The following is a 13955-nucleotide window of genomic DNA, read 5'->3' on the forward strand; positions in this document are numbered from 1 at the left end:
AGTAATTAATTAATTATGCTCTAGATAAGTAAATTTAAGACAAGTCACATAATACATCTATAATTATAAAGAGTAAACTAACAAAACTTTCAAAAGCATGCAGTAACAAATTCAAGACAAATCGCACCCCACTGTAAATTTCTCCATAATTTAGCAAATTACACATTTTCTTAAACCTAACTTGTCATAAAAGCCAAATATTACCACATTTTAAATAAAATCCACATTGCAGGGAAATCCAATAAGCAACCAATAATTTAATAGAGAAAAACTGCTAAACTAAAAGGCATTTTTTGCGTTGGAATATGAGGACAAATGTTATCTAAACCAACAACATTTAAAAGTACGAAAATAGTTCACATTACAATTGTATACATTCAGACACATCACGGCATGTCGTTATATTGAAAATAAAAAATACAAATATCCAAGAATGAAAAGCAGCTCCAGAATAATAACAGATGTAAGGAACAAACAAAGATTTTGTACAAGGCCTTAATAACATTTAGTATGAGGCACAAATACATAGAAAAAAAAGATTGTGTGCATAGCAAGACATAAAACACATTCACATATATTTCATAGACAAGTGTTCTTAAGATGAAACAGGTGCATAATAAGACAATGTGGTAATATTACCGTAGACACAATTAAAACACCATGAAAAGATGGTTTTCATTCAACAAGATGGTGCATAACATCCAAAATAAGGACTGTCATTGTCACTTGAACAGAAATGGCAATTGCATACATGCAGCAACGAGAGAAACGTCCACAAAGAACCATAAAATTTAGGTCAAGCCATCAAGATAAGATAATGATTGTACCGGAGCTAATCATACTAGAAAACAAATAATTCATGCCTTATTGCTTTTTGGGAGAGATCATAAATCTCAGTTCCAAACACACTAGTAAGACTGATACCATTTCAGTACAATGAGTAAAACAAAATTCTGCAATGAAATACAGAAGGCAACAATCAATAAACCCAATATTATGAGTGAATGCCTAAAATTCACTCCCAACCCCAATCAATCACCAAGAAATAGTTCCAAACAAGTCAAACATCAACACTCAGGAAAACAACAAATAAAGCAATAAGCTTCAACACTGCTTCCAATACATTAAGATAAACTAGAAATTGGAACAAGAGGAAAAAAGGGAAGAAATCACCAATTCATAGGGGTAGAAGCAGATAATCCAAATCATTTAAAAATCCAGGAAAACAAACTAAAATCACTGATTAAGACTCTTAATGAGTTCCATACAAACAAGATTAACCGAAATACAATACATTAATATTGTATCGATGCGTTCTTGGAAACAACTAAATATCTCTAAATCGAATCAAAGCAAGGTTAAGCAAAAAGGCAACCGCGCTGCCATCTCAGAACCCTAGCTTGGTGCGGCGCCAGTGCCTACGCTTCGCATTGTACCTGAAACGCATACATACAAAAAGAAAGATCAGTATATACCTACATAAACTCCAGTGCAAGATCGATGATTCTGAGACGGAAAGAGTAGAAACCGGGAAAGACATATATATATACATATATATATATATAGAGAGAGAGAGAGGGAGGGAGAGAGAAGGCACCTGATTGTGTTGTCGGTCCTCATGCGGATCCAGTGGGGGATGGGGCGATTCTGCCTCATCTTCTTCGCCAGCTTCTTCTTAATCATGAACGTCTTGTGCGACGGCTGTTTCAAAAACCACAAATCAGATTCAGATGGACAAAAGAAAACCTAGCTCCTAATCAGAAACAGCAACCAAGAGGAGTGAGAGATTCACCATCTTCCCGTTCCGTGGGTTCTTCGGCTGCTCAGGATGAAGAAAACGAAGAAACCCTAGGAGGGCGGACCAAGCCTATTTATAGATGCGTAAATGAATCATGATTTCAGCTGACGAACTTGCCCGAGAGTCGGCCGAGGTAAGTCGGCGGCCCAAGCCTAAAATGAAATTTGGGCTGAAGCCCAACCCAACGGCCCACAAAAATAAATGGAAATACTTATTCAAAAATAATTCAAAATGGGAATTTGCATATAACAATATAGATAAAACTCACTAAATTCTTGTAAAATTTATAATTAAAAAAATTATATTGTTACAAATTAATTAAACAAATAACAAACTTACCGGAGTAAATTGATGTCAATTTATAATTAAATTAAGAGGTAAAAAATAAGATAATGCAACCACAAATCAGAATTAATTTTCAAAAAAGTACAAAAACAAATAAATAAAGTGAAATCCAATTCATTCTTAACTCACATAACAGATTAGTATCTAATTTACTTTTAAATCATAAAGGTAACTAATCCCTAAAGAATTGAATTTTCTTAATTTGTTACCAATAAATATGATTTTTGATTAAATTTTAAGCAAGTAATTATTTGAATTTTCTTATTTTTATTATGTAAATGCATTTTTTGATTCAATTTTTAGACATTATATTTGTGTTTCTAATTTCAAAAGTTATAACCTTTTATTTTTTCATTTTTTGACTCAGTGATTATATATTATCGCTTTTTTTTTCCTTCTCCAATTAATTATCAATCCGTGTTACATTTCTCTACTTAAGGGTGAGCTTAGTTTTTTTTTTTTTTAAAACTAATTTATAACAATAAAATTATTTATAATTGTTTAAGATTAATTGAAGCATTGTGATCATTTTCTTCTATCACGTAAATCTAATTTATTTGAATTAAAAAATAATGTCAACTGATTTTTAGTCAAAAATAAAATTAAAAAGAAATTAAGTGTCCAAAATTATGAAACTTAAAAAAAAATTAATGAATATTAGTGGTATAATATTTCACAAATCATAAATACTAAGTAAATGTGCACGAAATTATATAACGTCAAAATTTCAACCAGGGAGGTCAAAGTCGTGGCTGTCAACGGTCATTAATCTATGATCTGAACAATCAAACCTCCTTCCAACACTGTCACCAATTCTTGACTCAAACCTCACAATAAACTTCAGATTAAATTGTAGCAAATTATTTTTGATTTTTTCTTTAATTATACTAAGCACCTCTCACATTTTAAAAATAACAAAAATTATTCTTATGATTAATAATTAATACAAAATAACTATTGTATCTCCCTGTGTTAATTATTCTTGAGATTAATAATTATTCATTTTTATCATTATTTTATTTTATCTTATCATTGTGTATATTGTATACCAAATGACACATTTTTTTGAGCACTTCCTAGGTGACATCTTACTTAATAAAAAAAATTAATATCTAAAAACAATTTTAACTTTGAAGCACGATGACATCAAACTTTTAATTATGAATTTGAGATCAAAATAAATTAAAAGCATTTTTTAACTTTTTTTAAATGTGTGTAAGTATCTATTTATTATTTGTTATAAAATAAGAAATAAAGATTTTGTATAAAAAGAGATATGAACAAGGGGTGTTCATTTAGTTCAAACGATAATGCTATTTGTACAATTATTCTAACAATAGATTTGATAATTCAATATAAGGTGATATTTTAATATCAAAATATCACAATAAACTGTCCAAAAAGTAATAATTTGAATACACAAATTCTCTCTCTCTCTATCACACATACATACAATCTTCTCATTCGCCGCTTTCTTTCAATCTCTTTCCTCACCATTATTGTCAACTTCTCCTCTACTCGCCTCTCGCCTACTTTCTGTCTCTCATTCTTTCTCACCTATTTGGACCGACCCCCTTTGCTACCATTGGTGTGTCCTCAACCCATTGCTACTACCGATGTCTTTTACCCAATTTGTTGTCATCGGCGTCTCTTCTTCTCTTTATTGTCGCCAACCTCTCCTCCCTATTTACTGTCATAGTCATCTCTTCTCCTTGCCATTATCGCTGGCTTCTCCTCCCTATTTGTGACCATTGTCGTCTCATCTTTCCACAGCTATCGCCGACGTCTCATCTACCCGTCATTCGCCTACCTTTTGTCGCTCACTCTCTCTCACACTGGCCTACTACCACTGTGTCTCCTATCCCTTGCTACTATCACATTGTAAGGATTTTTGTTTGCTTTTTTTCTTGGTGTGATTTTTAATTTTAATTATTGTTTTTGTTTTTTTAATTAAAATTATAAGCACAAAAAATATATTTCTATAATGTTAATAATGAGACTATACTTATGTAGAGAATAAGATAATTTTGAATTGTATAGAAAAATCATGATATTTTATTTTGGGTTATTTAAATTTAAATACAAGACAATCTGAAAAAACTCTTTTAATTTTATTAGCAAAGTCCTTTGGAGCCTTTTTGAAATAAATTATTGATTTATTTCAAAATTGTTTATGATGATATAACACAACTAGACACATTCATCTTAAAGTTGGAAAGTTATATTCATTTTACTTACAAACACACATGTAGTACAACTACTATCACTCATAGTGCTTGCTTCATATCATGGCTCATTCAAGTTTGATACTACATAATTAGATTCTCAAATTTCCCAATGTTCCATAGGCATAAATTGTTCAAAATGTCGTCAAGTGCATTTACAATGCTCTGATGTACTAACTCAGTGTCAAACTGAAAATGCTCAAATAAAAAAATAAGTAATTATCAAAAATTTGGTGGGTTGTCGATGGGGTGTGTATATTGGCATGAAGGGTTGAGTTGTGTCAAAAGTAGACATCATATGCATTCCGTGAACTACATTTCAAGTTTGATAGTGAGCAGCCTACAAAGAAATAAATTAGATGCAAGAGATGCACACATAGCATAAGGACATAACTTAAACGAGATTGCAAAACATTTAAAAAACAAGTTATATTATTATCCTAATCTTATTTTATGGTTATGCTCAAGATATACCATATTTATTCATCATGTTCTTAAAACATTTGAACATATTGTCATCCTAGCTTTACACTTTAATTGAATAGTTGGTTGATGCTTCGTATAAATACTAGCTTGATTAGTTCTTTTGTATTTTTGGTTACATGCATATCCCACATATTTTATCACCTCATCATCACATTTATTTGAATTCATTTTTTTAATAGAAAAACCCACATGATAAACATATCTTTTGACAAATTCAAAAACTTCATTTGAGTCTTTGAACTTCATTCTAATCTTAGGGACAAGATCACTGTCTTCTTCTGGTAATTCATTATTTAACGCAAAACACTCATTATCTTCAAAAACTTTCTCATTATCAATGAAAATTTCCACATTATCTTCGAATGATTTCGTAATCATAATATGATTTCCTAAATCAAAACAAGATACAATCATATGAGAATACAATATTAGATATATAATTTACATTATCCATAGATAGGGCTATAAATGAGCCAACCCGTTCGTGAGCTATTCGGAACTCAACTCGATAAAAGCTCATTCGAGCTCGTTTAATAAAAGAGCCAAGCCTAAGCTAGGTAAAACTTAGCTTGATAAGACCTATGAACTGCTCGATTATAGATTCGCGAGTTAATTCGCATAAAAATTCATAAATAATTTAATATATATACTTTGAATTTTTCATATATTTATTAAGAATATTTACAAAATCATATATTTTAAGTAATTTTATTAAAAAATATGTATAGAAAAGTTATAATACTTCATGAATTTATATAATTATATACTAAATATTGAAATTCTTGAATAAATTTAATTTATTATTTACTTTATTAAATAAAATTAAAACTCGATAAGACTCGTGAGCTTAATGCAAACCACAAGATACTCTATTTAATTATAAATGAACAAACTCGTTTATAAATAAGTTAAAGCTGAGCTTTTCAAAACTCAGCTCGACTCGATTTGATTACAACCCTATCCACATACATTCTATTTTTCTTATTTTATATCAATAATTTTCTAATAAATTGAGCAAACCACATTTGAACGAGGTATTACCAATACAATACATTCTGTGTACTAGACAATAAAGAAATTAGCCTAACTAAATACATCACTAGGTAAAAAAATACATCGTGGGGGGTTTAAAAACTAAACAAACAAAAATATATTCAACCTACATTTATAGTTTGCTTCTATCGCAAATTACTATCACGAGAGTCTAAAACATCATAGACTTAATTTAACTCATCACATTTCAATTATATGGACATAATTTATACTTCTTTCCATAAATATGTATATGTGCACTTCCTTTCATATAAATTTGTTTATGTAAGTGAGGTCATCAAAACCAATTAATAAGCTATTTTTAACACAAATTGAAACTTTGATTTAGTTTTGTTTTATTTATTTATTTATTTTTTAATACAAACTGAAACTTAAATGTAAATGTGTGAGGAAACTATGGCACATTTGGGAAAAAAAAATTCATACAAATGCCACTCATTGTTGGGGTTTCCTTCATCTTCGAGCTTGTCGACGATGTAGGCGATTCATCTTCGACCTTGTTGCCAACGTACGCAGCGACCAGAGGAGACACTGGAGGACGGGAGGAGATGCCGGAGAAGACGCGCGCATGACAACAACAGATAGCGAAGAGCGAGAGTGGACTAAGAGATACCTGGAGGTGTAGAAGACGCGATCATGCGGAAGAAAGAGAGGAGTTTTGTCGTGTCCGGGGAAGCCATCGACCATTATTCTTGACTAGGCACATCATGCCTAGCCATCTGGCCAAGCCTTCAGTCGTCGTTCTTGGTTTGAGCTCCTGTTGCAATTAGTAGGAATCTGGCTGAGAAAGATGTTACAAGAGAGAGAGAGAAAGATGTTGCAAGGGGGAGAGAGAAAGAGAGATTGTATGGCTATAGGTACGTGATATTCAATTTGGGCATGAAAAATTAAGGGTTAGATTAATCATTTACACTAAGGATAAATCTGTCATTTTTGGCATAAATTATCAAATCTATTATCAAAATGATTGTGCAAATAACATTGTCCTTAGTTCAAGTTGCCCCTAAATGAAACTAAAATTGAAATTGACAAAATATTTGAATTGAACATCGAACTTAAGGATTGAACCAATCATGTTAAATCTTATCACAACTGTAACTGTTGTATACCAGGATAGTGTTTGTTAGTCAAAATATAGACCGAAAAAGATAAGAGTATGAAAAAAAATTATAGATTTTTGTCATTTTCAATATATTTGTTAAATTTATCTGACAACTCTTAGAAAAAAAAATTACGTGACTTCTTATCTGAGTTTTTCCAGATATGCTTTCCTCCCCTAACGATAAGTATATCTCGATCTTTATAGATAAGAAAAAATAACAGTTATGTTTTTTAATGCATTCCAAAAAATTTAATAAACAATTTGATAAAAAGTATCGAAATGCTTCTCAAGCTTATTTTGACAATTCCATATCTTGGTTCGAAAAATATTATAACTTTATCTTGACACAACTTTATCTTACTTATTTTACCAAACGCTATCTTAATAGTGTTTGTTAATCAAGATATAGCTGAAAAAATAGAATATGAAAAGTATTCTGAATACAAGTGCTTTCCATTATATTTATTAATTTTATCTGCTAACTCATTAGAAAAAAAATCATATAATTTTTTTATCTAGATTGTTCAGATAAATTTATCTATTTTTATTTTAGATAAATTTAATCTTAAATCTTACGGATAAAAAAAATAATTCATATATCTTTAATACATTTTAAAAAAATTTAGAATGTTTGGTCTTGGACAAAGTTTGCTATTTCGTTCGATCAGCCGCACACATCCATAAACCATTGCCGAGATGAAAGGAGATACATTGACTATGAGAGATTGAAGTAGAATTAATCTTTTTCTTTCCTCCCAACTAAGGAAGAAAGTTTAGGGTGATTCATTCATGAATCATCATGGCTAAAATAAAAAGAACCCACCCGAATCAACATGGTATTATTATACCATTATTATTATTATTGATTATTGATTATTGAAGACACATGCAACATGACGCACGTGATTTCCTTGTTTGAATGTCAATGTTTTGCGGCTTTGACACGATTTGGAGCTTGGACGCAAGGTTAAATGCATGTACGTTCATTTCACGTACATTACGCGTGAATTTACAATTTACTATTTGGAATTAGAATTCATTTACATTATATCCACCCGTTGACTGGATGACTCTCTCAAGAAGAGTCCATCCTTTCTTCAATCTTTATAAAGCCATCGTACACGCTCTTCTTTTCATAAAACCCAGGCCCCATTTTAATCCTAATAACATGCCCAATCCCAGCCCCAGCGCCCGCCCCTCTTCCTCCGCCATTCACCACCATTCCACCGCGGTGGCGCCGCCAGTCTCCGTCAGTCCTAATCTCACCACCTCTGTTTACCACACTGACCTCGGCACCTTTTCCCTGACTTGGTCCCGCAGCTCCCTCACCCGCTCCCTCCACCTCCTTCTCCACCGCCCCTCCACCGCCGTGGACGGCGGCGCCTCCCCCTCCTTCCACCTCCACATCAGACCCTTCGTTTTCTGGAACAAATATGGGTCCAAGAAGCTCGGCACCAACAAGAGAATCCATGTCTTCTGGGATCTTACGCGGGCCAAATTCGGGTCCCGACCCGAACCAAGCTCCGGGTTCTACATCGCCGTCGTCTCCGACGGGCAGATTACCCTCCTCGTCGGAGACTCTCCGGCGAAAGCCTACGCCAAGTCGAGGGCCTTAAAGCCTCGGAGATCCCAAGTGATGGTCCTGAGAAGAGAACATGTCTATGGAAACAGGTTGTACACCACGAAGGCCGCCATTGGAGGCCAAAGCAGAGATATATCTATAGATTGCAGAGTCGGCGACGACGCGAAGCTCTGCTTCAGCGTCGATCAGAAGAAGGTTCTAGAAGTTAAGCGCTTGAAGTGGAAATTCAGAGGCAACGAGAGGGTTGAAGTCGATGGAATCTACATACAGGTTTCTTGGGACGTGCACAACTGGTTGTTTGAACACGACAACCATGGGCACGCTTTGTTCATGTTCAGGTTTGAGAAACTAGGGTTTGAAGATGAAGATGAAGAAGACGAGTACTTCAACCGTTTGAATAGGGAAGAGAACGGATCATCAACGGCGTTGTGTTCATCGGGGCAGGCTTGTGGGTTTGCGATGGAGGAGAAGAAGAGGAGGTTGACGAGGACGGCGGCGAGGAGCTCGTCGTCGTCGGCGACGTCGTCGATGTCGTCGGCGTCATCTGGGTGTAGCTCCGTGATGGAGTGGGAAAGCGTGGAGGAGAATGAGTTGAAGGATCCATCGGGCTTTTCTCTGATTGTTTATGCTTGGAAAAAGCTGAAGATTAATTAGTTTAGTAATTCTTCACGAATATGATTAAACAGGATAAAATCAAAGATAGGAGAAGGAGATACATGCATATATATATATATATATTTATTTTTAGAATTTAATTCTAATTCATTCTTAAGTTGTGAGATTGTACAAAACATTATTTGAAGGTAGGTATCTACCCCTAGCTAGATCGATCCAGTTTGGTATATTAAGCAGTTATATGGTTCCTTTCCAATTGATGACAAGGATAACTCTTGGGTGAGTTAATTCCACTTTTGTGCAAGAAGATAAAAAGAGGAAACAGTGGAGAGTTTCTTTGTTTTGGTCAAACGCAAACGCACTTGATAGATAGGTAGATAGATAGATAGAGTTGAGCTTTGGTTGAAGATGTGGTGGTGTGGTGCTTGCTTTTCTTGAGAGCGAGCTGTAAAGCAATTTGACCTGGCTATAATTAAATACCAAACCTCTTTGTTCAAGTCTCCAAATGGCACATCAATTAACTGGTTTTCTTCAACTAACTTATTTAATCTCATGTCTTGGTAAAGTTTTGCGGTTGCAAATGAACATTTTTTTTTAAAAGAAAATGTCAAAAAAACATCAACAACAACAACAACATGATGACATCCCAGCTGGTGATAGGTTATACACTAGCTAATTGTTATTTAAAATGGTTAAATGGGTGAATAAATTTGAAATGATAATTAACAAAAAAAATCAAAAGAACTGTAATGATAAAATTCAAGATCATCTTTATCACCCTGCAAGAAAAATGAGATTAAAGTTCAGGTTGGTATGGCGGCGCTTACTGTGAAGTGGCCGGCTGGCTGGCTGGCTGGCTAGCTGGCACGAGTTGTTTGATGATGGTGATCGGATCAAATTTGTCCTCTGGGAATCCAATCCCAATTCCCAAACTTGCCATGTGAAGGTGGGCGCCTCTCCTCTTCTGCCTAGCCTGTGTCTCCCTTCACATGAATGAACCCCCACAATCTCTTGTCTTCGAGTTTTCAGAAGCAAAACCTTTCATTAATATATTTTCTAAACTAAAATTTCCACAAATTATTTTTTAAATAAAATTCCATCCGTTAAGTTAATTGACAATTCGAAGAAAATGATTAATAAAATAATAAAACAGCCCTCACCAAATATTTTTCGGCCATTTTTAGTAGAAACCATATACAATTTCAGAAGCTCTTTTTCCCCTCAGAATAATCAATTCGCAGATCTAACATGCTAACTAAAATTTTATTTATATTTATTGTTAATAAATATGGCAATTATAATGCAAAAATCACATCACAAAAAATCCTAAATTCAAATCTCACAAACACATACTTGCATTTGAAAGTCCCATTCATAACATTCTCGCGTGGCTTTCACAATCCAAAGAAAGCGCAAGGAACTTTTAAAGTGAGTAACACACATCAAGCTGTGTTGTGTGTTTGGACCCTCTTGTATCTTAGCTCTCACCCACTTTTCACTGTTCCTCGCGTTGACAAGTCCTCCCCATTTTAGTCTTTTTGCAGACAAACAAACTTCATTATATGGCTGGGGGGGCCTCAAACCAAACTATGTACGGCTCAGGGTTGAGAATCCTATCTTCGAAACAAGCACTTTACATTAGCACAAAAGCACTGCAACATTGGCAATGGGTTGTTTCTGATTTCCATTAAAAAGAAAAGAAAGGGGGGGGGGGGGGGGGGGAGGGGGGGGGAAGAGCTAACAAGATATTCTGATGAGGAAAATACTTAAAATTTGCAGTTTCCCCCATCTTTTGTTGTTTTTATATTTTTGATTGCAAAACCCAAAAAAAAAAAAGGGGGGGGGGGGGGGGGGGGGGGGGAATCAAGAAGAACAAACCAACTGCAAGAAAAGCTTCACAGAACAGATGGAAAGACTGAGGCCAATATCATCTTTGTGCCGCGGGGGCTGAGGAACAAGATGATAAAGAAGGGCGGGGATTAGAAGGAGATGCAAACCTACTTGACTGGCTTCTTAGCTTCTTCTTGTCATAGCCCTTGTCTTCTGCTCGAATATGCCGCACTTTGGTGTTGTTTAAACCGGCAGGGAGAACACAATTGCACAAGAAACCTTCAAAACCACCAATGAAGCAAAGAATATGCACGAATTCAGTCTCAACAGCCCTTGTGATCATAATCACTTCAAATTGGGTTAGATCTTTGAGTTGCAATTCATTTTGAAATTTTCTTTCATCTTCTGAAGAATCAACAGTCACGGGGATTTATCTTTGACATCACCCATGTTATAAATTGCATAAGCTTTTTGAAAAACAAAAGGGCGTGGCAATACAAGGAGAACCAGAAGTTGATTTTTGGACAATTGGGATAAAAAGGGTGCGGCAATCGGGTAGCCGCTGTAAACCAGATCCACGATTCATGTCAGATGCATCTGAAAAATATTCAATTTCCTACCAGAATAAAAGATTTTGATTAGCTGGGACCACCTAAACGCAATGGTCCCCGTGCCAACTAATTAATCTAGAGTGAAGTATGGGCATGGGAAACTAGGGCCATGATATTTTTCTCATTTGTTTGGTAAATGGGGACAGAAATAAAATAAAGTATGACCTCAAGCAAACTGTTGCTTGACTCTTAAATCTGCTCCGGAGGTCAAACTAAATCCGGGAATTTCCCGATGCAGAGTAACAATTAAGAATTCTCAGCACAAATCCAGAAGAAACACAGTATATATAAGGCACATGGTGATGGTAGTGGCTTCTACTCTGTAGTAATTAAGTTCAAGGATCTGAACCGGAAATTCAAGAACCTTCTGAAGCCGCCAATAATATGAACGTGCGGAGAATCAGTACACTGACTAGATGCAAATTAACCGATGATCAGCAATAAAAGTATTATATGTTACCAGTGTTTTCAGAATTTTCTTATACGACCACAGGTATAATTGCTAATAGTACCGACAAAACTGAGAAGCATCTATCACAGTACATAATTTGCAAGTCTGACAAAGAGGTTGCATTAATGATACGCTATTAGTAATGTGAAAGAGTTCTTACCAAGTCGAGCAAGTCGATTAACCCAGCTGGGAATGGGTTTACCGGTCAATTGGAGGCTTGCATCGTTGCAGAAGTGGTTGCAGTTCTTCGTGATAAGGTTGTAAGTATTTCCAGAGTACTCCTCTGCAAGTTTCTCCATGAGGGCACGGACCTGTTTGGGATCCATGTCTGTTCTTCCAATCAAGATTGACTTTCTGAAAGTGAAACCAGGGCATTGCTTTGGTTCCACTTCAAAAATTCCAGTGGTCGGACGTTCGTGAGCACCGAATGCATATTCAACCCCATGAACTACCAAAATCAGAAAGAGAAGCAATAAATTTACCATATGCAGAATATCTAGAGAGGATCATGAAGCTTGATTTTCAGTTTGGTTGCTGAGAAATGCAGGGCAGGAAAGTAACTAGAAAATCTGATTTTCATGTGAGTAATTACAGACTATGTCGGCATAGCTAAGGACACAAACTGCACTTATTTCAGATCCGATGAAAGGCACCAAGAATGATTTGAAACAGAATGAAGATAAAAAATCCTGCAGTGAAATCTTAAACTATGTGTAATTTATATCTAATAGACAACAAAAATTTGACTGCTGAGGAAGGGAAAAGAGGAAAAAGTTCAAGATTTGAAGCTCAAACTTTCCAGGTATTCACTAGCCATTGCAGGATGGTTGAGGTTACTTCATCTTGATAATATCAAACTCAGATTTCATTTTTTCTTTCAAACTCAAACAAACAGATAAAATGATTTTGTGGATAATTCAGATCCGTTACAAATTAGAATCAAGCTTGTTTTGAATGTCGTTCATGAAAAATGGGCAAACAAAAGCAGATAAATCTGCACCTTTGGATACGCTAAGAAAGGTAAAGGCAACAAAATTGGGGGGGAGGAACACAGTTCTTCCGTTGCTATGCAAGTGAGAGATCAAAAAGCCTAGCCTAACATGCCATAAACCAATTAACATGTAATCAGCTAGGTTTCTCTCAGCTAGGTTGCCGAGAAACCGAGGGAAATGAAATTCGTCAAGGTGTAGGGTTTCTTGCTTTTTACATTCTCCTCTCCTTTCCCAAATTTTCTCAGCAACTAACTAAGCGAAAACCAGATCCAAATAAGAAAAAAAAAAGCGGAGAATTCAGAAACCTTGGACGCCGGAATGGTAGACTCCGAGGCCGAGCCAGTAAGCGTAGCCATTGATGGGGGTGAGATCGTAAACGTTAAGGAAAACCGGCAACTTGCCGGTCTTCCTCTTCCTGGTCATCATGCTGCACAACATGTCTCTTCTCCCTCTGCTCCGACTCCGAGTATTTGTTTGTTTGCTTTTTCCCTTCACTTTTCTCGGAATCCAAACAGACAGACGTGATGATATATATCAGCACCGAGCCTTAACGTTAACGGACAATCAATCAATCAGCAGTAGTCCCCCCTCTGTTCTGAATCCTCCGTTGGGGGGAAGTTCAAGGAAATCAGAGGAATTTCAGGGGCAAATTGGGATTCGAATTCTCTGATTTTCAAATTGTTATTCCCCCTTTCCCCTTTTTTTTATATATAATATATTTTACCATCACTTGGAGCCCCGTTTCGTCGAAACTAAGAATTCATCATGAAATTTCTCAAGCAAAAGCTAAATAATCAATTTCTGTTTCTGGACACAAAACAATTGTTATTAAGGTATTAACCGTATATATACATACAGACAGATA

General features: G+C 35.2%; 3 protein-coding genes across 6 annotated transcripts; 1 reads left to right on the forward strand and 2 right to left on the reverse strand.

Moving 5' to 3' along the window:
* Window positions 1–1208: 1208 nt before the first annotated feature.
* Window positions 1209–1856, reverse strand: LOC127798176 (60S ribosomal protein L39-3). Its single transcript, XM_052331550.1, has 3 exons — window positions 1793–1856; window positions 1598–1701; window positions 1209–1436 (listed from the first exon to the last, which is right to left on the reverse strand). Exons 1-3 carry the CDS (start codon window positions 1793–1795, stop codon window positions 1388–1390), a joined length of 156 nt encoding a protein of 51 aa, XP_052187510.1. The 5' UTR covers window positions 1796–1856; the 3' UTR covers window positions 1209–1387.
* A 6276-nt stretch (window positions 1857–8132) lies between these two features.
* Window positions 8133–9703, forward strand: LOC127790202 (uncharacterized). The gene has a single exon (XM_052319505.1). It carries the CDS (start codon window positions 8178–8180, stop codon window positions 9243–9245), a length of 1068 nt encoding a protein of 355 aa, XP_052175465.1. The 5' UTR covers window positions 8133–8177; the 3' UTR covers window positions 9246–9703.
* Window positions 9704–9853: 150 nt separating this feature from the next.
* On the reverse strand, window positions 9854–13770 carry LOC127790210 (deSI-like protein At4g17486). Of its 4 annotated transcripts, none has more exons than XM_052319538.1 (4): window positions 13396–13770; window positions 12259–12546; window positions 11208–11315; window positions 9854–10221 (listed from the first exon to the last, which is right to left on the reverse strand). In XM_052319538.1, exons 1-4 carry the CDS (start codon window positions 13526–13528, stop codon window positions 10175–10177), a joined length of 576 nt encoding a protein of 191 aa, XP_052175498.1. In that variant the 5' UTR covers window positions 13529–13770; the 3' UTR covers window positions 9854–10174. The 4 variants fall into 4 exon arrangements, with proteins under 4 accessions (XP_052175498.1, XP_052175506.1, XP_052175488.1 ...); XM_052319546.1 differs by lacking the exon at window positions 9854–10221 and adding an exon at window positions 10451–10819; XM_052319528.1 differs by lacking the exon at window positions 9854–10221 and adding an exon at window positions 10451–10823.
* Window positions 13771–13955: the final 185 nt, after the last annotated feature.

The sequence above is a fragment of the Diospyros lotus genome, chromosome 1 (genome assembly GCF_014633365.1).
Source record: "Diospyros lotus cultivar Yz01 chromosome 1, ASM1463336v1, whole genome shotgun sequence".
NCBI classification, from domain to species: Eukaryota; Viridiplantae; Streptophyta; class Magnoliopsida; order Ericales; family Ebenaceae; genus Diospyros; species Diospyros lotus.